This window comes from Pelmatolapia mariae, linkage group LG10_11 (assembly GCF_036321145.2).
Source record: "Pelmatolapia mariae isolate MD_Pm_ZW linkage group LG10_11, Pm_UMD_F_2, whole genome shotgun sequence".
Lineage (NCBI taxonomy): Eukaryota > Metazoa > Chordata > Actinopteri > Cichliformes > Cichlidae > Pelmatolapia > Pelmatolapia mariae.
The window spans coordinates 72193891-72221890 of NC_086236.1; the positions used below are offsets into that span (position 1 = coordinate 72193891).

At 41.0% G+C, this 28000-nt stretch overlaps 1 protein-coding gene across 1 annotated transcript; it reads right to left on the reverse strand.

Moving 5' to 3' along the window:
* Positions 1-6: 6 nt before the first annotated feature.
* dhx16 (DEAH (Asp-Glu-Ala-His) box polypeptide 16) lies at positions 7-27998 on the reverse strand. The gene is made up of 21 exons (XM_063485846.1): positions 27753-27998; positions 25979-26184; positions 25625-25866; positions 25142-25322; positions 24997-25053; positions 24638-24892; positions 24325-24558; positions 22255-22446; positions 21813-21923; positions 21608-21723; positions 20463-20673; positions 20260-20358; positions 19104-19256; positions 17766-17906; positions 16159-16321; positions 15957-16075; positions 15161-15228; positions 12369-12531; positions 11963-12124; positions 1269-1442; positions 7-695 (listed from the first exon to the last, which is right to left on the reverse strand). Exons 2-21 carry the CDS (start codon positions 26174-26176, stop codon positions 567-569), a joined length of 3168 nt encoding a protein of 1055 aa, XP_063341916.1. The 5' UTR covers positions 26177-26184; positions 27753-27998; the 3' UTR covers positions 7-566.
* Between the last annotated feature and the right edge of the window lie 2 nt (positions 27999-28000).

Genomic DNA, 28000 nt, shown 5'->3' on the forward strand with positions numbered 1-28000 from the left:
ACCAACTCGATTGTAAAACTTTATTGCCATAGAAAAATAGAACAAAAACAAGAAAAGAAAAGGAGCCTCACACGTGAGCGTGCTTTAATCGGGTGCCAGCTGTGACAGTTTGACACAGAGCGAATAAGCGAGCGGTCAGAGGCACGCGCTCAAAGCACAACAGTCACGTGCCGATTCACAAACCAGCTGGTGAGTCCGCACTGCTGCCATCAGAGCGGGAACACAGATCCAAGTGTGTTCGTTTTTCCTGTTTGGAGACCCAGCTCTGTCGGCTGGTTGATGATTAAACCAGAGTCGGTGCGTGGTCCACTTCTCACTTGACCTCTCTCTCTCTTTCCGTTTTGAAAATAGAAACTTCTTTGAAAATACTGGTGTGATTTGAATAATGCGGTTCAAATTTGCAACTGACACAGTCGATCGCTGTCAAAAAACAAGTTACAGCTTAGAAATATGGTATGTTTTCCATTTTTACTCAGACTCGTGCGCCTCGTCCTGTCACCCTGTCCTGAGTGAGAAGCACTTTTTTTTTTTCTTGGTATCTGCCGTGGACGGCCTTGACCTTCACTTCAGCCCAGCTCCTCTTTTGTTTTGCCCTGCTTACGGGGCATCTTCTTGCTGCTGCTGTCCTCCAGCTCTTTGCTCTTGTAGTAGTGAGGGGCCACTTCAAGCAGCCAGCCGCTCTCTATCTCGATCACCTGAGTGCAACAGAGGACAGAAGGCGAGAGGAGGTTAATCAGTGGACCGATACGCAGCCATGCCTGTAGTTAAATATTGTTCTGAAACACTGACACATCGTCATTAACCACTCGTACTAAACTCAAAGAAGGGTGTAGCTGGCTTCTTTAGATCTGAAACAAGATAAAGGCTCATGCTGTGAAAAACAACAGAAAACGCTGCAAACATTCGAGTTAGACGCCTGTTGGGAATAAAACAGTCACGGAAAAGAAGACTACATGCTCGTTCTGAGATTTTGTGTATAGTCATCTGGCTCTTAGCAAGTTCTAAAATTATTTAAACACAACCTGAAATGGACAACAGCATGGCATATTACACTGTGTTACTATTCATTTTACAAAACTAAGCATTTAAAATGAATTAGCAGTGTGAAAAAGTACAACCCTACTGCAGCCAGGTGCCACTAATCAAATACACTTGATTAACCGATCATTATTTACCTCATGGGGGACCAGCTGAGATTTTTATTACGCTGATATGTAAAAGCTTATAACTGAAAAAGTAAAACTGTATCGCATGGCGAGCAGGCCAACCTGTCTCATGAACTCCTTGGTGGTGAAGACCAGCTCATGGTAGATGAGCCAGCGGGGCTGCTCCTCAAACAGAGAGCTGTTGGGGTGCACGTAAACAGTCTGCTGGTGCTTCACAGTCTTGTAGCCTCCTTTGCTCAGTCTGGCCGTGTGATAGAAATATCCTGCAGTCACCGCCTGCAGGAAGGGGAAGATAAGAGGCAGAGGAGGGCAGATGGGTTATTAAAGAAGGGATTCCTGGCTCTGCAGGGACGAACAACAAGAAAAATACACAAGCGCTGGGCACAAAAAAGAAGGACGTTAGAATATAACGCAACGAACAAAGTGTGATTAGAATAAAACATTTACTCTTTATTAGAAGATTAATTGCTTATTAGAAGAACTCATGTCTGAAGGGAGACACTGGGGAGCTGCAGCCCAAAACATGAACTTCCCATAACTGCGCTCAAGCCTTTGTGACACAAACAGCAAATAACGTATGTGGAGGGAAGAGAAGAGTCTTCACAAATTTCCACGATTAAATTTCACAACAACCAACCATAAAGACAAGAATGTCTTACTTTGCTGGTTTGATTAACAATAATGAGCACAATCTGAGGCTCTTGGTTAACACCATTATCAGACTCCTTAATCCTGCTATGTCTTCTTTTCCTGCTGTATCTTCCAATTACTGTGAAAAAAATTCCAATTCAAGTCTGGATCCTTTCAACCTGCCCAAGTGTCTCATCCAGTTATGTTATTTGAGTTTAATCCGATTTCCCCAACAGATCTCGTTGATATAGTTTGTCATATGTGCCCGTCTTTCTGCAAACTCGATATTATCCTAAAGAGATTCTACCTGTCATCTTCCAATAGCTTCTCACAGTTATAAAACAATCACAGCCAACATCTTCCGTGTGCTTAAAAAAACCCTCCCGAGTTGCCGGGTTTCAGAAAACCACAGGTCCATTCACTTCCAAAATTCTCCAGGAAGCAGCTGCTCATCAGCTCCTTCAGCTCGTTGAGGAAAACAAATAATAAATTCCAATCCGATTACCAAAGAAACACAGCACTGAAACAGCATTACTGAAAATTACCAGTGACAACAGTGAATTTTAGTCCTACTAGACGCTAACCCTACCTTTGAGACCACTGATGATGCAGATTACAGAGCTGAGCCGGCATCACTGGCACGGCTCTCTTAATGGTTTTCATACTTGTTTGAATTCACATGAACAACTGTATGTTCTCATTTACATCCCACGTATCTGGAGTCCCCCACAGCTCAACCCTTGGACCAGTTCTGTTTTTTTTAAATACATGTCACCTACTTGTGAGCTTCAAAAGTATTTCTTACCTTTGCTGTGCCGATGACACTCAGCCGTATTTTCTGTATTTAACCTCCTCTCTTACCTCTGAGGAAAACCTGAGGTTCTAATGTTCTTTACCAAGTCACTACATCAGCACACTCACCGCCAATATCAAATCTTCTGTTAAGAGCTTGGTAATACTTTTGATCAGCATTCGAAACGTTGATTTCTCAGAGCTACTGAGACCTGTTCCACACACTTGGTTCAGCCCATCCGCCCGGCTGAATCTGTGGTTGGTTTTAAACGGTTACCTGCTGATCCTTTCTCCCACTGTTTTTAGCCACAGTTCATAGTTCCACACTTCCATACAAGCGTTACACATGAAGTACTGTGTAACAGTGCTGAATAAGAGTATTAATGATCACAACAATGATAATAAAGACTTTAATAATAACACCAACAACAACAATGATAATGCAGAAGAGAAGACGTGAGAAATGGCAGCTGCCGCAGCACTGTGGCTGACTCAGCACATTGATGACTGGTTCATCCAGTCTGTTGATCAGTACAGTACGAATAATGCACTCCATTTACCTTTGGGCACAAGGCTGAAGAAGGTTAAACTAGGTTATTTTATGAGATACTCTTAAAAACAAGTTTTACAATCTTATAGTCTTTCAAACTTAAACACAAATAAATTAAAAAAAAATAAAGCAGTGTTTTATGATCGGAATACTTCAGGGGTTAGCTGCCCCATTTAACCTCAACTTTAACTTTTCTTTTATGTCATTTTTTAATTTATTAAGATCTCTGTTGTGTAATTTATCGACCTATATATATATATGTCTATTCTGCTTATTCAAGCTCTTCTGCTATAGGCTGTGTTCAATGTTTTGGCTGCTTTAGTGCAAGAATTTCCCTACTTTAAGGATAAACAAAGTACACCTTATCTCATCTCAAATAGTTCAGTGTGACCAGAATTAGTCTAGTGCTGGTAGCACGGGGCACAGCAAATGAAATAAAAACAAAACAGTGCCTCTTCAGCGAGTTCTTCATCCCGTGGAAGAGCTCGGACTCCACTGCTGGAGCGCAGGACGGTAGTCCCTGCTCTGCCCTGTGGCCTTGGTGAGCTCATGGCCCTGGCACATGAACCAGAGACCTTCAGATCACAAAAATTCTTCAGAGCAGAACAAGGACAACTCTTTACTCACGAAGAGGCAGTGAAAGAGCTCCAGGACTACGACATCAGCCATCCTGCCTGAAGGGAAGATTTTAGATGGGTTTAAAAAAGAGTGAGGGGATTGTCTACTACTAACTCTAGTCTAAACCTTTTAACTTTCTCCGCTGTTATTTATAATACAATAGTGACCATGATTTAGAGCAGGGATGTCAAAGAAAAGGCCTGGGGGCCTGACTCGGTCTGGTAAAGACTCCAGCTCAATGGATGGCTTTGAAAAATATGAACTGTTTTGTTGTACAGCTTTTCCTACTGATAAAGACCCCCCCCCCATGGCCATTCACAATACACCAAAGTAATGAAGTGATAGATTTCTGTATTTTACACATTTACTTCTTACAATTGAAGGCCAAAGAGTTGTGCTGACTGATTTCTTTATCATGTAAAAAAAACAAGACTGTTGAAATAGCACTTCTTTGTCTCCTATTAAGATATCGTATTGATGATTGGAGTTTCACTGGCCCGGTCCACATAACATCAAAGTGGGCTGCATGTGGCTCATGATGTAAAATGTTTTTGACTTCCTTGATTTAGAGGTTGTAGCACCTAAACTGCCTCATGCCGCTCAGGTTGGCTGGCTCTGTGGTTTGTTTGTTTGTTTCTGCTGAGCAGAGGTCAGGGCAGATACTTATTTCAGACCATGCTCTTATCATTGCTTGGATTGAAGTATAATGAGTGTGCTTGTATATGTGAATGGAAAGTTGCTATATGTAGTCTTATGTGGATTTTTTCTGTCATAAAAAACTTTTTTATCAAGCAAGTTTATTGTTGTTATTATATTGTTATTGTACAATTACAACTTTGTAGACAGAGAAATCAGTTCTCGTTTAGCTGAGATAAAATCCTCTGATGTTACTGGATTGTGTGGAAAAACTCGACTGTTCTGCTTGAAACTAAATCAAGATCTTGGAAAACAGGAAAAGAAGACAATCAGCACTGAGACTGAAACATCAGGGTCTGAGTAAGGATCCATGTGGGACTCACAAACAGAAACCATGGAGATCCTCTCCACAGTAAAAATACCTTACACCATTCACACTTTCTGTAAAGTAGGCCGGGTGGTGTCGGGCGCCTTCATGGGTGTGCTGATAGTTGCTGACACAGCAGACATACAGCGGCTGTCACGTATACGTCATGTAGCATGTAACCTAACTGTCTCTCACTTTAAAACAGAATAATCATCAGATGACTAACTCAGCTTTTCATGTTTTGTGTACAGGAGCTGAGAAGTTGATGCTTCCTGGATTTAAACGTCGAACACACAAAATCCTCCTTAAGCCAATTATTATTTAATATTATTAAGTAAGTTGTGCGTCTTTTTTTCTATAAGCTGTAGGATGTTTGACTTGAGTGAAGGCAGCGTGCAAAGGGAAGAGGTGTGACTCAGCTAAGAAAATAAACGCCCTCTCCTTATCGCGAATACTTCAGGTGTGCGTTCACCGCACACACAGGTACAGGTATGTGAAGGAAACTTACACAGCTTCTGCCTGCTGATGATTTACAGGTTTCCTCTGACAGATCCTTGTACTCTTTTAGTTACAGAACCAGAAACCAGATTTTTTTAAAGCTTGTTATGTTGTTAATGTCTCGTCCTTGAGCAGTATAGGAGCTGCTCTGAGCTGTACTGGAGCGTGAACTTTTACCTCCCACAAGCAAGTAACATTACTGTTCACAGAAGAGGAAGACATTACAACAAAATCATCAATCTTGTGTCAAAGAAAAATGAAGCAATTTTTTGCCTTCAGGCCTTCAGATCATTTTAAATTTCCACCCTCACATTTACTGCACTGCATCACTGATGTTTACCTGTGAACATTCAAAACAGAAGCAAACATGAAATGGTGTTGATTACTCCTGAAACAGGTCACTATCTACACTGCGTTTTTGACATTTATTCAGTTTTATTCATTTTTCCGGTGGTTTTATTACCCTGTTCTCTCCTCACTCTCTCATTATGTCGTGAAAGTCATCTTTACCTTGCATCGACTCCCCTGGATTGTTTGTACCATTCATTTGTTTAATTTCATCTTATTCGGTTTAATATTAATAGTTCTGATGTACCAATAAAAAAAGTAGAGCATAGTGTCTTTTAAAACTACAGCTGCAGAAACAATTCCATTTAACTCTATGTATTTACTCAGGATACTTTATATTCTAAGGTAAAGACCTACAATAATACAGAGGAAATAAGATGACCTGCTATGAGCAAGCACTTGCTAACAGTAGTAAGAAAAAACTCTTAGCAAACTTTTTAACAGAAAGAAACCTGCAGCAGAACCAGGCTCGGAGAGAGTCGGCCATGTGCCGTGACGGGCTTGGGGGGGGGACCAAAGAAAAAAAGACGTTCTAGGTGAGGAGAACAATTTTAAATTTGATCTTGGATGTAACTGGGAGCCAGTGAATAGAACCAATATAGGATAATATACTCTCTCTGTCTAGTTCCTGTTAGTAATCTTGCTTTTAGAACAACCTGACAACAATGAATAATAATAGTACAGTGCAGAAGTAATAAATGCATGGACTAGTTTTTCACTCTAAAACAGGAAGTTTCTGTTTTTAGATATTACACAAATACAACAAAGCAGTCTTACATATTTGTTTAATATGTGCCTTGAAGGACATGTCCTGGTCAAAGATGACTCCAAGGTTCCTCACAGCATTACTGGAGGCCAAGGTAATACCATCTAGAGTAAGAATCTGGTTAGATACCATATTTCTAAGATTTTCAGGGCCGAGTACAATAACCTCAGTTTGATCTGAATTAAGAAGCAGAAAGTTAGCGGCCATCCAGGTCTTTATGTCTTTAAGACATTCCTGCAGTTTAACTAATTGGTGTGTGTTATCCGGCTTCATGGACAGATAGAGCTGGGTGTCATCTGCATAGCAGTGAAAATGTATGCTATGTCTTCTAATGATACTGCCTAAGGGAAGCATGTATAATGTAAACAGAATTGGTCCTAGCACTGAACCCTGTGGAACACCAGAATTAACCTCAGTGTGTGAAGAGGACTCTCCATTTACATGTACAAATTGGAGTCTATTAGATAGATATGATACAAACCACTGCAGTGCAGTACCTGTAATACCTACAGCGTGCTCTAATCGCTCTAATAGGATATTATGGTCAACAGTATCGAACGCTGCACTGAGGTCTAGCAGGACAAGCACAGAGATGAGTCCACTGTCAGAGGCCATAAGAAGATCATTTGTAACCTTCACTAAAGCTGTTTCTGTGCTGTGATGAGCTCTGAAACCTGACTGAAACTCTTCAAATAAGCCATTCCTCTGCAGATGATCTGTTAGCTGTTTGACAACTACTCTTTCAAGGATGTTTGATATGAAAGGAAGGTTGGAGATTGGTCTACAATTAGCCGAATAGTTGGGTTAAATGAGACCTTGTTATGTAATGATTTAACTACTGCCACCTTAAAATTAACAGCCCATTAACAGAGACATGTTGATTATATTTAATTTAAGCATTAATTAATTGTAGGACATTTTCAACAGTCTTGTCGTGCTGATGGTCCAGAGGAAGAAATGATTTAACTCAGAAACATCAATTGGAGAAATCTGAATAATTGAACACATTTTTGAATAATAAAAAAAAAATAATTAAAAAATAGAATTAAATAATTAAAAATTATAATACAAAGGAAGTTTTAAGAAATATAGTAAAATATTTCTATGCCATATGTCAGAACAAGTTCCAGAGGGCGATGAAAGTGGTGGCTGGGCTGATTTATATGCTTCTGCATGGATGTTAAAAAACACACGAGGACAAAAAAACCCTAAAACAGCAACATCTGCTCACTACTGAAATGAGCTGAAATTGAAAATCAAGTCCATTTCATGATTTAATACTCATAATATGATTTAAAGCAGCGGTCCTCAACCTTTTTTGCGCCACGGACCGGTTTATGCCCGACAATATTTTCATGGACCGGCCTTTAAGGTGTTGCGGATAAATACAACAAAATAAAACTAGTACCGGTACCGAAAAAAAAGAAGATTTATTCATAACACACGTGAAAAGACCCAGGAAAACCGAGTTAACGATAAAAACGATAACAAAATAACGCTAAAAACCGATAAAAACCCTGAAAACCATACATTTCACACCTGAGCCTCAACTCTCGCGGCCCGGTACCAAACGACTCACGGACCGGTACCGGTCCGAGGCCCGGGGGTTGGGGACCGCTGATTTAAAGCACTTATTTTACATTTTTTGTGCCTATGGCACACCAAAAAGCAAGCAAATATTTCAAGGCCTATCGTCAATCATACGTGCACTAAACAGTCTCTAAGTCATGTGTCATGTCATTAGTTGTTTTGATTTTACTGACAAATTGGCAGGTCAAAAGATTGCAGATGTCACGCTAGTTCCCAGTTTTCAAGATTGTTGCCACTCCACTAGCAAAAACTTTGCTTCCATTGAGTCATCAAACACTTCACAAAATCAGTCTTACTCCCTCTCGTTTAGATCCAACACTCTTTAGAAGTAAGCCAGTTTTCTCTTAGAGGGATGTTAGTTTTTACCCTCTGGCACAAGTTTCTTTTTAGTCAGCTTTGAGAGTAAATGAGTACATACAAAAGTATCAATACACAAAAATGACAGGTCATTTATATCTTCTTGTGCAGCTGTATAGTGTACTAATAATGCACAACTGCCACAACCATTTGGGAAGCACTGATTTAAGGGCAAAACTTTTTAGTGAATGTGCTTCCTGATGGCAAGAAACTTGCAGCTGTGAAACGTGGTCTGTTCCAAGTCTCATTTAGAAAATGTTATCATTCTTAATTATATCCTGGTTTAAAGGCCACGGTGTTAAAAACAGTTAAACCCAGCAGTGCCATTTCAGACTGTAAACAACATTAATAATCTTATCAGCACAGCAACTCAATGAGTCACAATATGCCAGAGGAACCATCCCATCTCTTGAATAACCAGTTTCAGCTCTTACTTTCAGGATGTGTCAGGATGTAAGTGTGTGAAGAAAACACATCCACAAATAAAGACCAATTCTCTATCGAATGGTTGAGTCAGGGCATATCAAACCAGCTTTTGTAGTTTTTACTTTATCATTGTTTTTATATGGACAACTCTCATTAATTATAATTAATAATTTAACTAACAATGTAGCACTCCATTTATGTTTACTGCTGCCACTTTAAAGATGAATATAGTTACTTAGTTTGTGAAGTCCAGTTTTGAAGGCTTGATTTTTACATGTTAGTGTTCTGAAACCGGAAGACGATAACTGGGTGAGAGGGTGGAGAGTTAAAAGCAACCTTGCTTTGTAAGGAGAATCCATAATGTGCTTAAGTACACAGCACAGATACAGATACCAGCTAATTAGTGCTTAATCTAATAAAATAGAGCGCTACATATTAAACAAATATGTAAGACTGCTTTCTTCCATTTGCACAACATCTCTAAAATTAGAAATATCCTGTCTCAGAGTGACGCTGCAAAACTAGTTCATGCATTTATTACTTCCAGGCTGGACGACTGCAATTCATTATTATCAGGAAGTCCTAAAAACTCCCTGAAAAGCCTTCAGTTAATCCAAAATGCTGCAGCAAGAGTCCTGACAGGGACTAGAAAGAGAGAGCAGATTTCTCCTGTTTTGGCTTCCCTTCATTGGCTTCCTGTTAAATACAAGGTCTTAAACACATACAAGGTCTTAAATAATCAGGCCCCATCTTATCTTAATGACCTTATAGTACTATCCCCAAAAGTTGATTCTGTTCATCTGGACGTAGCGTTGTAAGATTGTAAGATGATGACAGATGTACCCTCAGGCCCCATCTTCGATTCGAGCCTGAGGGTACATCTCTCGCCATCTTACAATCTTACAATGCTGTGATTGCAGCCATTCCTCAACTCTCTGTGAATGGTATTCTTGGCCATTGATCAATGAGCTTTGATCAGTGGTTGTTGATCAATGGTAATGAGAATTTGTATATTAATGATCAAGGAACTGACCTCCCAGCCCATTGTTCCATCACTGGGCTGGTTTCAGTCATTATGCAAATGTACTGTTTACAGTGTTGGGAAGGTTACTTTTAAAATGTATTCCACTACAGATTACAGAATACATGCCCCAAAATGTATTCTGTAACGTATCCCATTACGTTACTCAATGAGAGTAACGTATTCTGAATACTTTGGATTACTTAATATATTATCATGCTTTTTACAACTACATGAATGTGATTTATTACTATTACTGAAGGTCCGCGGCTCCGAACCGTAGTAAAGGGACCTCTGGCTAATACGTCGGGTTTGTGTCGGGCTCGTGTCCAGCTCGTAGCCGAAAACTAGCTTTACTTTGTTGTTTGGTTTAACTTTGCTTGCGAGAGAGGCGAGAGACAGAGAGAGGCGTTGAAAGGCTGCTCCAACGGAACTTATTTTTTCCGGAGGAAAACACGAACACAGTGTACAGTCGAGTCTTAATAGCTTACTTACAACTGGGCTCGTCAGGCACTCTTCTTGGCTGCAGTGGTTATTATTATATTTACATGCTTCCAGCTCCCGTTTCTGCTCGATGACAGCTCGTACTTTTCTCCTTTTTCTCCCTCCGTCGCTCACAGACACATAACGAGTATGGCAGTCCATTCTCGCTGCAGCACGGACTACACTGCCCGTGATGCTACATTCTTTAGAGCTATGCCTGTAGCATTCTGCCTATTAGCTTAGCACAACGACAACAACAAAAAGGCGCTCTCTCACCCAGGAAACACACAGTCGCAGAGAGAGCCTGTAACTATGGCAACTGTAACGCTGCCGCCTGGACCAACAGAACGTGGCTGTCAAACAAAACCCAAACAGTCCTGACCCGCCACAATATGAAACAGGAAAGTACCGCCGTGTAATCCATTTATTTCAACAAAGTAACTGTATTCTAAATACCACCTTTTTAAACAGTAACTGGAACGGAAAACAGTTACTCATATTTTGTATTTTAAATACGTAACGGCGGTACATGTATTCCGTTACTCCCCAACACTGACTGTTTATAAGATTGGGGAAAGCTGCAGTCAGCTGAGACTGAAGAAGTCACTTGGATGAGTGACGAAACGTTTCTCCCACAAAACGCTACGTCCAGATGAACAGAATCAACTTTTTGGGATTTACTTACCTGGATGATTGAGCATGCATCAACACCTTATAGTACCATATCACCCTATTAGAGCACTTCGCTCTCACACTGCAGGCTTACTTGTTGTTCCTAGAGTATTTAAAAGTAGAATGGGAGGCAGAGCCTTCAGTTTTCAGGCCCCTCTTCTGTGGAACCAGCTTCCAGTTTGGATTCAGGAGACAGACACTAACTCTACTTTTAAGATTAGGCTTTAAACTTTCCTTTTTGATAAAGCATATAGTTAGTCCTCCTATATTTACACTTCAATAAGTGTATGCTGCTGGGGGGATTCCCATGATGCATTGAGTAGTTCTTCTTCACTCACTATGTGTTAATAGACCTCTCTGCATTGAATCATACTTTTTCCTTCTCACTGTCGCCAAAGTGCTTGCTCATAGGGGGTCATATGATTGTTGGGTTTTTCTCTGTGTGTATTATTGTAGGGTCTAACTTACAATATAAAGTGCATTGAGGTGACTGTTGTTGTGATTTGGCGCTATATAAATAAAACAGAATTACTCTGCACAACAATCCGTATGACTTGTAGGACTTTGCTTCAAAAATGTTGGAAAAAAACTAAATCCATCATAAGGTCAAGTCCACTGATTTGAATTAGTGGAGATAAAGCCTAGCAGACAGTACAAATGCTTAACTTTAAGCTCTAATATATTTTAGATACTCATCCACAGTTTTGTTTTTTTTATCTGTGAGTAATTCTTTAAATATCTTTATGTTTTGCTGTAATGTTTATGTTCTGTACAAGCTATAAATATCACTGATATTATTTTCCCAGAGCGTGGCAGATAAGACACAAGTCTTTGTTTGCAAAGTTACGCTCAATCTCAATCTGTGTTTCCATCTCAAAAAGGCCTCACTCAGCAGTGCTGCAGCTGTCAGATGAAGCTAAAGCCAAAACCCAGAGTGGGACTAGCTGTAGTTCCTTACTAATATGAAGTGACTGATAATAAGACTCCATATTTTTGCCAGGGAACAGCTAAAGCTGTACTGTAGTTCATCAGTGTCACTAACCTTGCGAACGGGCACGCTGTCTCCCTGACAGCTGACCACCTCGACTTCAATGCGATCCATCAGACCCTCCAGCTGGTCCCTGACATCCCGGGCTCTTCGCATGGAGCGGAACTGGATGAAGTTCTCATAGCACCACTGTGTGGAATAACCACTCTCCACCCACTGTGGGAGGAAGATATCACAGCTGCAGTTAGCACACAATAATCAAACTGTGCTCTGAGCCAGTGCTGAGCGTGTTTCTAAATGCACCTTAAATCAGCCTATACCTCTAAAATGATCCACTGATACTTGTGTCTTTATCAGTGATTTTACCTGAATTTAGATTGCCATCTTCAACACAGCATCAAATGTGTTTATAAACGTCAAGCATATCTCCAGCCCTGATGTTACCCGGCTGTGTTTATACCTGGTTGTAGACATTTAGCAGCACCAGGTGGTCTCCTCCGGGCACCACAAAGTTCATTCTGGCATTGTCGGCGTGCACCACCTTGTCTTTGGGACGGTAGAAGATAGAGTTGTTTACAGACAGCATGGCTGCGATCGTCAACACTTCCTCCGAGCATTTGTACCTGGAGAAAAGCATCAAAGAACAAATGTTCCCAAAATGAAATTCTGTGCGAGTCTTGAATTCATGCACATTTTTCAGGTTTTAAAGGCACTGTTTCACTCAACTTGCTTGCTTGCATCCTTTATACCCACACATTAGACAGACTGCATTTCTTCCTCCACAGCAGACCCACTTTCACCGGCCGCACATAACAGAATGTTTTTGTTTGATATAAACACAGAAGTCCATCAGTTTAGTTGAATCCAATTTTAATCTCTACAGTCATGTTTTAACCTTGTGAATCACCCTTTTGTTTTGTCATCAGTCTTGTTCCGCGGTGGAAAAGTGTCCTCAAACCCATATTTACCTTCATACTACTGAATGTTACAAGAAGGTCATGTAAAATCACTCATTCACCTTATTATATCCATCCTTTAGTTACTGCCACTGATCTCTAACTGGGATTTATCGCATTTTTCCTCTCAACATCAAATACTGTTACCTCTGAGACCACCCGAGTGTTGAGATGAGATGTTGCCCACCCTCTGAGACCACCATCAGTCCTACACAGTCTTCATTTGTACTTCTGCTAATTAAAATCCTTTGTATTCTTTTTTTAATTCTCTCTCTTTGTCTTTGATGAAACTGCTTTCCATTCTCTTAGCGAACAAAGCTTGAACTAGCTGATCAAGTTTCCAACACTAATGATTGTAACTGTTTAATTCAGCAACATTCTGCTGTCTAAGTGAGGAACAACCATGTTTCTAACTGGTAAACATGGCTGATTCGCTGAACAATGACCTGTTGAGTTGATTGAATCCAGTCTTTCAGTCTGTTTCTCTGTCATGTGGAGGTTCAGCCACATGCTGTTCCAAACCAACTGCCCGTAAGTGTATGAGGGTTATAAATCCTTCAGACAGCCCGCACTCAGGCAGACTTACTGACCACACTTTGTTAAAGTGCAACAGCTTTTTTGTTTATGGAAAGGGGGAAAGTCCACACACCTACAGATACAACTTCCATGTGATTTTTTTTTTTGTAGGAGTAGTAAACAAACAATAAAAGGCTTTCATTTATGCATGACAGATTTAAAAGTTTCATAAAAGTGCATCAAAATTAATAATTTATATTGTTAATATAAATGCTAATAATAATGGGAAATGATAACAACAGGTCAGACAAGAAATAGAGATAAAATGCATAAAAATGCTTAAAATAGAAAGTGAACACACAGCAGTGTAAATCGCTGTAGCTGCTGAATGGAAGTTCTATTTCTGTTAGATAAAGATGATGGCATCCTATGTCAGCTTAGCTACAGGCAGGATGTTTTTCCCATGCAGTCATCAGTGGAAAAACTGGCAACGAAAGCACACTAGCTGTTTTTTTTTGTTTGTTTGAATTTCTCAGTAGGTGGACACCAGCAGCCTCTAGTCCAGGGGTGGGAAACTCCAGGCCTCTGCAGAACTTCAAGACATGTTGGGGTCATTCAGCCATTTAAATCAGCTGTGTTGGATCAAGGACATATCTAAAACCTGCAGGACACCGGTCCTCGAGGCCTGGAGCTCCCCCAGCCATGCTCTAGTCTATCTTCATCTTCTACTGCACATGTTCATGAAATGATCCGAGATACAAAGACAGTGAGGGCGTTAAAGACACAAGCTACACACACACACAGATGTGTCGTGATGCTCTCCCTTTCCTTATGGTTACGGTTTTGATGTAGTGACCGAGCATCACTGACGTGTTCTGGTTGGTAAAAACCGCAGCGACTTGTGTTAAACCATATTTGCATCTTTCCTGACTAGCTGCACTTCACTGACAGAGGCACCGCCCCTGTGTGTGTCCACTCATGTTAAATTGTGTTGAATCACCATTTATACTTGTATACTTTCATGTGAACACTGCACTGAATGAGCAGCCTCAAAATAAGCTTCTTATCTAATAATGCAATTCTACTTGTCCTCTGAACAGACCCTTATTTCACATGTGAGGCTCTGATTAAAGCAGGATTTGTAAGAATTAATTAGAGACATGAACACACGTGGTTCACTGTTCTTCAGCCTGTAGATAAAAAACCAAACAGCTGCCACAACCAGGAAATAAATTTATTTTTAAAGATTTCTTTAAAGAAGAAATGTTTTTTAAATTATTAAAAAATGTAAAATAGTTTTAAGCTTTTGCTCATCTTCATGTACAAAATCCAAAGAAGAGATGCCATCATCAGGGACTCCAGTAACTGCAGGCAGCCCATGCTAATGTACGAGGATAGAGCCCGCCTTTATTTCTAGCCTTCTTCTTGTCAAAGAGACCCTTCAGCTGACCCACCTGAGACTCCACGAGCAGCTAAAATCAGCACAGATGTGAGGATGGACGGACAGACTGGAATTATGCTAATATGTGCACACAAGCTTACCTATTCTACAACTTTGCAATACAAATCTTTCAACAAACCATGCAAGCTTCCTGTATGCTCATGAGCATAAAGGAAGTGTGGGAATCAGATTTCCTGATAATTAATAGTTTAAACGCTTTCATGGTTAATTTCATGAAACCACATCACAGTGCAATGTGAATGAATAAATAAACAGCTAATTTGGCAGGTAGTACAGACTCAAGCAGGTGACTATGATGCAATCAAACTGGAGACTCACTGCTCTGAGGCCAGGATCATCTTACTCAGCATGGGATCCACAGGTAACTCAGCCATTCTGCGACCCAGCTGAGCCCCCCCAAAAAGAGACAGAGAGAAAGAAAGAGTTAAATACCAATAAACACTTCATTCATTCAATTAAAAAAAAACCCAATGACCTACAAAACTGGCTAATGACACCTTTACACACGCTCTTAAAAACATCCTCCTGTCCATGATAATTACTCATTAACACGATCAGATTGGTAATAAAAGCTCCAAGTTAAAATGCATCAGCACTTTCGATCAAGGAAGTGAGTGACTCTTCGGTGCTGGAAGCCATTTTACAGCCTTACGAGCATCAGGTGTGCAAAGTACGTGATGCAAATATGCAGCCGAACGTGGCAGAGATGGTCACAGATTATTCCTGTAAAAATAAAAGGCGACGCATCTCTCCTGCAGCTTAAGTTACAGTAAGAATGTAAAATATGTCCAACTCCGCTGCGCCTGTTGCAGATTCAAATGTAGGATGAGGAAGAGGAAGGTGGGATAGTTCACCAGCTCTTTGTTGTACATACCCAGGGATTCTAAATTACCATCATTCTATCTGAGGACAGTAAAAGTGCGATCTGATTTGGTGGAGTTTTTTGGCGACCCTCCCTTAGCTTTGTTTTTGGCCTCTATTAACTCTGTCGGACGGTGCATATTCACATCACGATACTGTGAAGGTTAATGTCTATAAGCAACCTGTGATTGCAGAAATACTATAAATATATACGACTATACTAAAAATATAGAGACCGTCTCCAAGTTTGCACCTTTGTGAGCTCTCCCATGTGGTTGAGGGCTCCCAGGGCGTAGAGCTGCTCCAGAGCCAAGACTAGAGTCTCATGAGGAGGTGGGTCCATGAAGTCGAAGTGAATGAGGTCATTAATACCTGCAAGGAAAATAGATTAGCTCACTACACAACAGCAGCCAACTGGTGCTTTAAAATCACAGGATCCCTATTTCTTCCCCCACCTAGACTCTTTAGCAGCAGGACTACATTTCCCAAGTTGGTCCTCTGAATCTCAGGCACAGTTGTTTCCTCCATCTCATGTTTATAGGCCCAGGCTGTGTAAAGCCTGAAACATTTCCCAGCAGCCACTCTGCCTGCTCGGCCTGCTCTCTGATTGGCTGAAGCCTGAGAGTTAAACACACAGAAAAAAAACAGACACAGATAAATCACCTGCACTAATACACCACCACACCTGAGCTACAATACATGTCTGTGGAGCCAGTGGAGGATATCTCTGAGGTCTCTTTAACATAGTATTTCTATGTTTGACCTGGATCAAAGAGGTTCAAAGTCCCACAAGTCCACAAGCTTATCAGGAGATTTACTTATTTGTTTTTTTCTTTGGAAAGCTGGAGAGGTTTGTTCTTCTGAGGATCTCTGGCTGACTCGAGTGTGCCAATCAGGCCCTCCTCCACCTTTCAAACACAATTTCACCACGGGCTGCTTTCAGCAGCCAAAACAGTGTGAGTCAGATCAAATCAAATATATTCAGTAAGATGTTTTCACAAAACAGCTTTGCACCAGCTGCCTTGTTAGGAGACAAAACTACAAAATTAATCCACCTTAAAACAACAAAAGAGTCAAAAGCAATCACAGACGAGAAATCCAACGAACTGAATCCGACACGTCTGACCTTTCGATGTCTCAGCTGCAGCTACAATAAAGTTCAGCAAATGTTTGACCTTCCAGGTGATTTCACACCTGTAGTTCAGTTAATTTGGTTCGCCTCAAACAGCAGCATGACTAAAGGATGGTCCAAGGTCACCTGATCCACCCCCAACTATAAGCTTTTTTTTTTTAAAAAAGGACATTTTGAAGCCTGCTCTTAAAAGCAGAGGGTGTCTGTCTCCTGAACCCGAACTGGGAGCCGGCTGCACAGGAGAGGGACCTGGAAGCTGAAGGCGCTGCCTCCTATTTTAATTTGGGAACTCTAAGAACACAAGTAGGCCTGCAGTCTGAGAGCAAAGTGCTCTATTAGGATAAAATGGTACTATGAAGTTATGATGTTGGCTAATCATTCAGCACTTTGAGCACGAGGAGAAGGAATTCAATTTAACATTGAGCCAATAAAGAGAAGCTAATAAACGAGACATAATTTCGCTTTTAATTCAGCTTACAGGACTTAGTCTTTAAACAATATATGTATAAACAATATATTTATATTCCAAATATTTGTTTTTATGTAACAGTTTATCTCACATTAGAGTGATATGTAAGTAAAACGAGTCCTCAGTAAAGCTCCACCCAGGCAGCTCACACCGGGTTGTATTTACTTTTGTATTTTGTATATATGCATTCAACTTTTCTTTGTTCTATTAATAAATACTTAAAGAACTTTATCAAAATTCATTCAAAACTTTTTGAGCTCTCATATTTAAAGACACAAAGACACGATTCAGTACCTCAATGGTGAAGTGACACAAGACTGGTCTAACCCCACAGACCAGTCTGTACCAATCCTAAGGATGCACCCATCATTGTTTAGAACAGCAATAAAAGGGAATGGCTTAAATTTATCGTCACTTCACTTTGATTTCCTGCTAGTTAAACATTAAGGAAAAGCAGTTACCCGTGAGCAAGGTGTAACAATGAGTGACTCCATGCCTGTGCGGGCGTTGTAGCTCTTCTGTTTGCAGAAGCCAGGGTCAATGACGTAGATGATGCCATCTATGGTCAATGAAGTCTCTGCTATATTGGTGGCCACCACCACCTTGGATTGATAAGAAAAGAAGCACCGAGAGATAAAGTTAGAAAACATTGCACCAACAAACAGAGCGAAGATCAAATCCAGATGACAAATGAGAGGTTAAAAAAAAAAAGACGTCAAAAACATTATTTACAACTGCAGGAAGCACATATTTACCAGGATTTCTAACAGAGAAGCTGTTAAATCAAAGGATACGATGGGTTGACTCAGTAGAATTTAATGTTGCTAATGATCAAAGTACCAATATACCACTTAACCTTGTTTACACGCAGTACTAAATGCTTTAGCTCACCTTGATTACGGGACGCAAATCTCCTGAACAGGTGAAATTGTTTTAGGACATAATAGCTGCCGTTTTTTTAACCTAAGATCATTTGTGGTTGAAACTTTTGTCTTAGGATTGGGCAGTTAAACAAATTTAAATGTGAATTAGGATTCATGTTTCTAGTGATTATAATTGGAGTCAAGACTGAAAGAACGACCTGGGTCAGCAAGGGCCTAAAAGTTTGAAGGTTTCGTAGGTGAACCTGTGGAAAGATTACAAGTTAACTGAAGCTCCCTTTGTCCCAACATCATTCAGAGCCTCACATCCAGTTCACGTTCAGCAGTGCATGACAGCTGGCGTTTGGTTTCACCCTGTGATTACAGCGCAGATCCGTTCACCTCCATCTGCACCATCAGACATCTGCAGTGGAGGAAGACCGGCAGGGACCACAGCTGTGGTTGTGAGATGGACTTGTGAGAAGCAACTGTTTCTCCCAGAGAATCCAACTCCCAACTAAGGCGCGCTAGCTAATAAATTATGTCAAATATTCAACACCGTATTGGCATAATGTTAATGATATTTTGCAATGCTCCAGCAGCTCTAATCAAAACAAAGCAAAAAACAAAAAACAGGCCTGTTAACCTGTTGTGATTGTTATAAGCTGGTGCAAACTGTGAATATTCTAATCTAGGAAAATGATCCAAGGCTGATCCAGCTGACAGAGTAAACAGTCCAGGACACTTGTGCAAACAGATTTTAAATCAAGACTCTGGTATCCTGGTTAAATAAGGGTTTAACAAAAACCCGTCATGGTCGACTGCTGGTCTATTTTGTGTCAGCCAAAATGAAATATTAGTCCTTCACTGACCTGTTAGTTGTAGGGCAGCTGTATTAGGAAACAATAAAAGCTTCTCAGAAATAAGACACTGTCTCACCTTACGCGCTCCTGGCGGAGTAGGATTAAAGATCTTTGCCTGCATGTCAGACGGCAGGTTGGCGTAGATGGGGAGGACGAGCAGCTCTGCTATCTTAGAACCAAGCCGCCTGCATCTCTCCTGCAGCAGCTCGCAGCAAGCTTCAATCTCCTCCTGCAAGACAGCGAGGCTCAACAATCAGCCGACACACATAAGAACACACGCTGGAAACGTACCCGAGTTTCTAACATATCTAACGTAACTGTTCTGATCCCTCTCCTACCTCTTGCATCCATACATGTCAGGACAATTTTCTAAACTTGTAGAATATACAAGATCAACTTTCTCAGAGTGAATGTGGGATTTCACCTGTTTTCTAGCAAAAACAGAGTCAAATCTTAAGAATAAATATAGAAATATATGAATGAATGCATGCATGGATGATCAAGCTCACTCTGATCCTTCTTTAGTTTTAGATCAGGTCTGTTTCAGGTTCACTGTGGCCTTTTTCTGACGTTCATTGTGTTTTATCAGTGCTGCAGGAGCCACATGGGAAAATCAAGTTTCCACAGAAAGTGATGTGTTCACTGTGATAAAGAGTTTATGGAGAAAGAATCGTCCTGAGCAACAGCAACTCTGTCATTTTACCTTTTTCCTCATTCCACAAAAAAAGTAATGAAAAAGGATTCAGGTAAATGAAGGCAATTTCATCAGTTTTATTAAAATCAGCTGATTTTCTTGTCCACATTTACTTAAGCCATATTTAATAAAGACTTTACTTTCATATTATGAACCTGCGATCCTCGGTGGCACTTCCAGGATTTTGATAAAGTGGTATGTCCAAACTATTCTACAGAACACGTGAAGATCAATGTTGTTCCACAGCCGTCAGTTAGAATGTGATTATAAAAATATTTGCACACAAAGGAAAACATGGCAAGAACATGATGTTAAACTAGGTGTAACTCTTTGAGAGAGTGATTTCTTTCCTAACATGTCATTTCCACAAATCAACACAGTCTGACGTCTGCTGTCATTCATGTAATTTTACATTTTATTTCTATTGTTTATTGTTGGGCCTGTACAGTCTTTCTCCCTGATTTCATTTTAATTCAAGCAGAGCATCACAGTCGTGTCTGAAGCTATGGATCTCTTGGGAATATGATATGAAGAGCACCTGTCCAGTGAGGAAGACCAGAATGTCTCCGGGAGGCTGGGTGACGTGGATCTGCAACACCGACACCACACACGCTTCCAGGTAGTCTGCCTCTGGAGCCTTGATAAGACAACACACAGACACACACACATCAACACCACAGTTTGGTTTATAGGCTCTAAAATGTAATATTTACTGTGGCAAGGATTCAAATATAATCTTACTTTTGTGTAGAAAATATCGACGGGGAACCTCCTGCCAGGGATCCTGAAAACAGGCGCGTCATCGAAGAAGCAGGAGAAGCGCTCGGTGTCCAGAGTGGCGCTCGCCACCAGCACCTTCAGGTCCGATCTGAATCTGGCGATGTCTTTAATCAGACCGAACAGGATGTCGGTGTGGAGCGTTCGCTCGTGGGCTTCGTCTATGATGATCACACTGTGGACAGACAGAGACTGTGGGGTGAGCAAAACAATCAACACGAACGGGTTCAGTGATAAATGTCAAACTACAGAGAAGCCAGCAGATGATTTATAAAACTAAATAAAGTATCTGATTAAAGCAGATTAGACCACCTGCACTTTGCTGTGTGCAGAATGTGTGCAGAGAGAAAATGTCACCTTCCTTTTCAAACTGACCGGACACTCATGTGACGACAGCTTTGGCTAAGGTTGAGCAATTTTCTAATAAGCCCAAGGGTGACAGATCCCGTGAGCAGCAGAACCAATGACATGCTGAGACAACTGAAGGAATGAAGTGCTCACTGCAGTTTCCTCTATTCACAAGATCCACCACTCTGCAGCTTCATTCACATTATGAAAATGTCAGTGTTGGTTTGAACGGTTGCTATTTTGAGACGCTACAGCCTAGCAGCTCACAGGTGCATGACAAAATGATCTTGATGGAGAGGTAGGCCAAATTTAAATCAGATGAGGTTTCCAAACGCCCCACAGAAGAAAAAGGTAGTGGCCAAGAAACAGAGAAGGTCAGTATTGGTAAAGTTACCAATCCCCAAAGCAAATGTTACCCACTTTTAAGACTGTGTACCTGACTAAACCAAGATAATTTTTAACAAGCGTGCACACCTGGTTGTGTCTGCAGGCTGAAAGTCAACGGCCCTGTCTTCCTAGTAAAGCCTACATAACTCCACAAATCCCCTGCAGCATTACTTTGCTCCCAGAATGTAGATTTAATAAAGAAAATGGTTTATGAGAATCATTTACCCTGCTTCCATAAGCTATTTAAACACGTAAAGAGCAGCCAGTACAGAAGTACACTTTCCCATGTCAGCACTGTTACTTTTAGGTGCTTTCTGGTCTTCATGAAAAGCAACATAAAAACCCAGCAGAGGGCACAGATGCATTAATGGCACCTGTAGCTGGCCAGGTCCGGTTCGGTGAGGAACTCTCGAAGCAGCATGCCGTCTGTCATGTATTTGAGCACGGTTCTCTCTGATGTGCAGTCCTCAAAACGAATGCTGTAACCCACCTGGATGACAGTAAAACACTCAATTTCAGTCTGCTTGAAGGTGCAGTAACACATCAAGTGTTGGTGTAGTAGTCATGTACTAAGCTCACCTCATTACCAAGCTTGACACTCATTTCCTCTGCTACTCTGGCTGCCACTGACATGGCTGCCACTCTGCGAGGCTGTGTACACCCGATCTTCATGCCTCCTTTGGTGTAGCCCTGATGGAAAGTGTTTAAGGTTTACTTTGACATATAACCAAATGCTTTAATTTAGACATTCTTTGAATTTTGAGTACAGCATTTTCAGGATGCTCAGGATTTTCCTTACTCTGGAAAATAAATAAATCACACTGGAACAGCAGTCTATAGTTCAACATCCTAGGATACCCTAACCCTAACCCTAACCCTAGGATACATGGACAATGTGGTGGACTATTTCTTTTTTACTCCAAGAGGTAGAGGCCAATATTTAGGTTGGGTATCCCAGTCACTGTTCTCTAACATGTTTAATATGTGAATATATGAAGCTACATTTAAATTCTTCACTCACGTCTTCCAGGAGGTACTGAGGGATCTGGGTGGTTTTCCCCGAGCCCGTCTCTCCTTCGATGACGAGGATCTGGTGCTCGTGGATGGCGGCCAGCAGGTCGTCTCTGTAGGGAAAGATGGGAAGGCTGCGTCGGACTTCCTGCATTGACTGTTTTTTCAGCTCAGCCTGCGACAGAGCCGGAGCATCCTGATCCTGAACATGACACGGTCAGAAGAAAAGGCAGCTTGAGTTTTTACAGTGAAGCAGAAGAATCAGAATCTCTTCATTGTCACTGTAACAAGTACAAAGAAAATACGTGCAGTCCCTGCGGTGTCACCAAAGAAAAGTTTAAATATAATTACAAAAGATTAATTTAAAAACAATCATTCAGTAATAAATGAAACCTTGTTGCACAGATAACACTAATGCACAGGATGTCATCCATTGCAGTGTACTCGTCAGGTTGAATCGGAGGTGAATTTGTGTCAGCGATGTTTACAGAAGGTTTGGACAGGACACAGTCGAATGGTTCTTTTATTTTCACTCATATAAAATAGGCACGCAGGTGGACGATATTTTAGTTTTTCCACCAACTCAAACATGTTTCCGTGTAATACAGCCTTTCATCACTCCAAAGATCACACTACAGCACATACTGCACTGCACCCTGGGAACATACATGTGACTGAAACTCTCCAGAAAACATGAGCAAATACATTAAATTGTTACTAAATGCAAAACATTTGTATGAACTGGCTTCTGTGTTTGATCACTTTATTTATTATTTTTGCACGCATTCTCCTCTTATTTCCCTAAATTTCTTTACTTCTCTTACCTCTCTAAGGATTTCTGTGTCATCATGCAAATGACACCCAAAATAACCCTGGTTTTTCAGCTCTTTTCTGAACGCAGGCATTCATTATTCTGAGACCTGCATTGATTAACTGACAGGTGAAAGGCTGACCCCACTGCACTCTCCGAAGTCAACCTGATCGTTTGTGCACTGAAGCAGAAAGGCATAAAGAAACGTGGAAATGAAAACAGAAATGAATACGTTCTGATCCGTTTAAGGTGCATAATTATGTTTTGACTTTGCAGATTTGGTTCTCTGTAGTTATTTCCTCAGATTCACTGACAAGTTTAAAAATGACTTAAAAGTTGATCAGATCTTCTCAACATCCGCTGATGTCAGAGGTCATGTAACAATACAGTCCAAAATACTTCACCATGCTCATCAGTCAAAGGATCAAATACTGAGGCTGCTTTTTTAGATCATCAGTTCTGGTCCTGCCATCTAGTGGTGAACTAAGAGGCCTGGAGGCTTGTGTCATTTATGGGACATAATACATGAAAAACTGGAGCTTAGGCAGTGGACTCTCCCCTCCACTGTTATTACTGTAAACTGGAAATCACCTGCTTCTCTGCATTTAGGAATTTCCTTCGTGTGGAAAATTTTAAAAATCACTCTCAAGTAAAAATGAACATTTTTGTTAGACCGAGGAAACGCTGGAAAATGTTCCTTTGGTTCTACACTTCTATGCTTACATTAAGAGTTGGTTTTTTTTAATAGAAAATGTACATATTTTTAAAGAAATTTAATTATGTGCTAATTTTCTAAACATTCTAAACATTAGGAATAAGGCAGAGATGAAGAATAAACATTCATGTTAAAAAGTACAGATCAGGATAAATATAAAAATATGTCCATCTGTCTAAGAGGTAAAAAGTAAATGCAACATGTAATCTTAACAAATAGGTGGTAAACATTTTTTCTGCTTATACTTTTTTTATTTATGTCTTTTTCTTTGTTTTTAAATGCAGCTGAGAAAGAGTTGGTATTTCAGATATGATATGTAAACGGGTAATAATTAGTATCTTTAAATTTTCAATCATGCACAGCGCTCGGTGAAATTACACAAACTATTTCTGCTGTGCAGGAGGCTGTGTAACGCCTGCACGCCGGCTATAATGGCGAAAATAAGCTGATATTTCCTTTTAATCAGCACTGCACAGCGAGCTGCAGGCACTAGATGTCAAAATTAAACGAGACCCACAACGATAAAACAGAATAAGGAATCTGATGAGCGTCACCTTTTCAGATCGAGTTCCCTTCATGGTAATGGCGGTGGTGACAAAGTCGATCATCTCTTCCTCCTCCAGTATCAGCTGGTACTTCTCCTGCTCCTGCTTCATTCCTTGCTCTCGCTCCTTCTTGGCCCCAAAGCTGAGGGAGGCCGTCTTCAGCCTCTCCTCCTCCCAGCGACCCTGTTCTCCTCCCAGCTCCATGGGGGTTTCCTCCAGCTCCAGGTCCCTCTGTGGCACCTCCTGTAAGTATGGAGAGACGGTAAATATATGGACAACTGCAGTCAGTCGAGTTTCTACATGTGACATTCCTCGTTCCCACCTTTCTTCTATTCTCTTCCGGCATGTAGTATCTGTTCTTTCTCTCCTCCTGCTCCTTGGCACCGGCCTTTTTGTAATCTTTAGCTAGGTCCCGAATGGTGCGTTTGTATTCCAGCTCCTTCTTCTCCCTCTCTGTCAGCTCCTCAGTGGAGAAGAGGTACTCGTCATCCACGATCTCTGCCTCCAGGTCCTCCAGCTTCTCCGACTCTCTCTTCTTCAGATATTCCCATCGAGAGCGCTTCCTCAACTCTGGCAACTTTAAAGAGGAAGAGGAAACCTTATCACACAGCTGAGTAACTGAGGTCTACTTTGTTTATTTCAGACACTAAATGAGCGCACATATTCTCCCGTACCACCCACCATATTCTTCTGATCATCTTCAGCCATCTTCAGCCTCTTCTGAGCTTCCTCATAAGCCTGTGGAGAACAAAACAACAGGATAAATATTTACCTGCGTGAGACACGAGGTCATCTGTGAAAGACCGTAAAAGAGCTGCGTGCCCACCTTCTTGTCCGTCCTCTCGGCTATGTTGCGCGTCTTCTCCTTGTCTTTCTCCCTCACTCGCAGGGCAAACGCATCCCTCTCCTCGATGTCTTGCAGTCGCTCTCTCTCTTCCTTCTCCCACTCTTCCTCTTCCTCCTCTTCTCTCTTTACTGACTTGTGGTCCTCTTGAATTGACTTATCCCTGATGTTAGAGAACAGGATGCAGCTTTTGTACAAAATATCAGATTGCTCACAAACATCAATGAGAACAAAAAGTACTAAAGTTACTTTCAGAGCCCACGGTGCTCTTTAAACATCTCTAGATAACTATTATGTTGTTTCTTCCTCCGGTTGTTACAAATAACTGTTTGACTACGTACTTTTACACTGGTGTCTATCTCTCCTCTACAGCTAAAAATAAATATGAATGCAAATTATCACAATAAAAAAACAAAACAGAAAAAAGCACCAACATCTTAAAAAAGCAGAAAATAAGTGCATTACCTTTTAGGTGCTTCCTCCTCGCTGGACGACTCGCTGCCTTTCTTCTGTCTGATGTGCTTCCTCTTGTTCCCGCGTTCCTTGTCTTTGCTTTTCTTTTTTCCTTTCTGTTTCTCCCTCGCAGCATCTTCATCGGCATCGTCGCTGTCCTCCAGTAACGTGTACGTCCGGTTCTTCCTCTCCATTTCGATTGCTTGCCGTTCCACCGCTCGGGACGGTTTCTCAACAACCTGTTTATGAGGAACCTGCAACAGGCAACAGTAAAACAGCATTAGAGGGGTTTTTTTAAACCACCAGAGCTAAAAGAAAATTTTGGTGAACGTCACAGGGAACTCGGGTAGAATTTCATGAACGAACCTTTTCAAAGAGTTCCTTTGCGAATGCGGCCACACTATGGTCGATGTCAATCGTGCCTGTCTGCTCGAGACGAGCCACAAAGTCTTCGGGACTTGATGCTTTCTGAGCAGTGCCGATCATAAACTGAGACACGTATCTGTCACTCAGCCCGAGGATGTCGTGGAGGCGGTCACTCACCCACTGCTCCAGATTGGCCATGGTGTCTTCTGAAAGGGCAAAGTCACAGAACAAAAACAGGGTTATCCAAAATCCTGGTGCGACAGACACATGCGCAGGTACCTGGTTACCATTATCTTCATACAAGGCCTGAAAAATAAAGGTTTAGAAGGCTGTAAAGTTTTCCTAAGAATTAATTGATTCCCAAAGAAAATAATCCCACAGCATCTGCATGAAAGACTGCAGAACGAGCTTAAAATAATTAACAAATAAAGGATCTTACATATTTTTCCTTACTTTTCTCTCTTATATAATTAGCGTTCCAATGGGTGATCATTTTAAACATCGCCAAAGTTTTAGATAATGAGATCAACATATGTATAAGTAATCCCTGTGAGCCAAAACCCCTTTTTTTACTTCTTAGATGTATGATGTCCCACACAGAGGATATCCTTAATATGGTTATCAGCACAGCATCTGCCAAGTTGCTGTTTGCATGAAGCGGCCAATCAAAAGAATTCTGTTGTAAAGAAAGGCTGAATCAAAATAGATCCAGCATGGCTCTTTTCAGACACAGGGTGAATGGAGGGCTGCACCAAGGCCCAGCTTAGGATAAATAAGGGTAATTTTAAACACTGTTCTTTAAAGACGACCTAGACTGCCTTTGCATGATTCACTGTTCAAATGATCTAAAACACTGTAGATACTGTTCTGCACATGTGGACCACACCTGGCCATATGATGAGCAATTACACTGGGTTAGTTTGTTTGTTTGTTTTGTTTTTTTTGGGGTTTTTTTAAAGGCTAACAGATTTTTACATTTGACCAGACTTGTTTTAACAGACTCCAGGACGGGATTTAAATTAAGTAACAGATCAGTACAACTTAATTTTAAAAAAACAAACAAACTTCGAAATGATTTATCCAGAATTTTCAAATATGGACAGGATCACCCTTAGAAAGCGAAGACTTTACTAAACTGTAGAGCTGCAGTGAATCCCTTTGTGAAAACACAAAAACAGGCAGCAATGCTATGACTATTGGAGCGTCTAGAGCAGAACAAAAGTAAAAGCAACTTTATCCAGACTTTTAAAATCTGCGTTTAAGAGTGAGACTTTAGAAACCAGGACACGAAGCAGCGTGAATATAGATGCTACACCTCCACACTGAAAGGTGTCAGCTTCAACTTGGAGGATGTTTCAGGACAGTAAATATGCAAAAAGGGATGATTTCCCTGCTGCCTTTCCGACATTCAGACCAGGTCCAGTTACAAACCTTCAGCATTAACCTTTGACAATCTGGATTGGATAACCTCTGAGAAAGCTAAAGAGTCAGAGCAGTGAGTGTGCTTTTTTTTTTTTTTTTTTGCAAAACTACTAAATAAAAATGTTTCCTCACATTTAGACTTCGTTAAACAAGCTCAAGTTTCCAATAACTTCGCCTTTAACTGCAGATCTGGATTTAGCGTCGTTTCAAACCGCAGTGTTTTGTTCAAGCCGCTGCACCAATACTGTCAGTTTTCATATTAGTGTAGTTATCCATTCACTATTACACCTGTGTTATACAAAGTGTGAGCGTTAGAGGAGACACAACACAACCGTCTCTGAAGTCCACTCACCGCTTCTCAAACGCTCTTGTTGTGACAGAAACAGCAGGCTGAGAGTTAGCCGACTGCTAACTCCAGCTACAGATGAGGCGTTAGCTTGAGTTGCAGCGCACAAGTCTCCGGTTCGGACACTTAGCGGACACGTGCATCCTGCCGTAGACACGAAAAACTGTTCATCTGTCCTAAAAGTACATCACACACACTCATACACTGTAAATTGTTTTGTTGTTTTAGCTTAACGCACGCTGAACTCCCAAACG

Bases quoted from the DNA above. Each gene is read 5' to 3' on its own strand.
- dhx16 (XM_063485846.1), bottom strand. From the start codon at position 26,176: ATGGCCAATCTGGAGCAGTGGGTGAGTGACCGCCTCCACGACATCCTC. The intron at 16,322-17,765 runs GTAACTGCTTTT...TTTAACTCTCAG, and splicing joins TTGTTACACCTTGCTCACGG to GCTTCAGCCAATCAGAGAGC. The intron at 1,443-11,962 runs GTTAGTGACACT...CCCTTCCTGCAG, and splicing joins ACAGCGTGCCCGTTCGCAAG to GCGGTGACTGCAGGATATTT.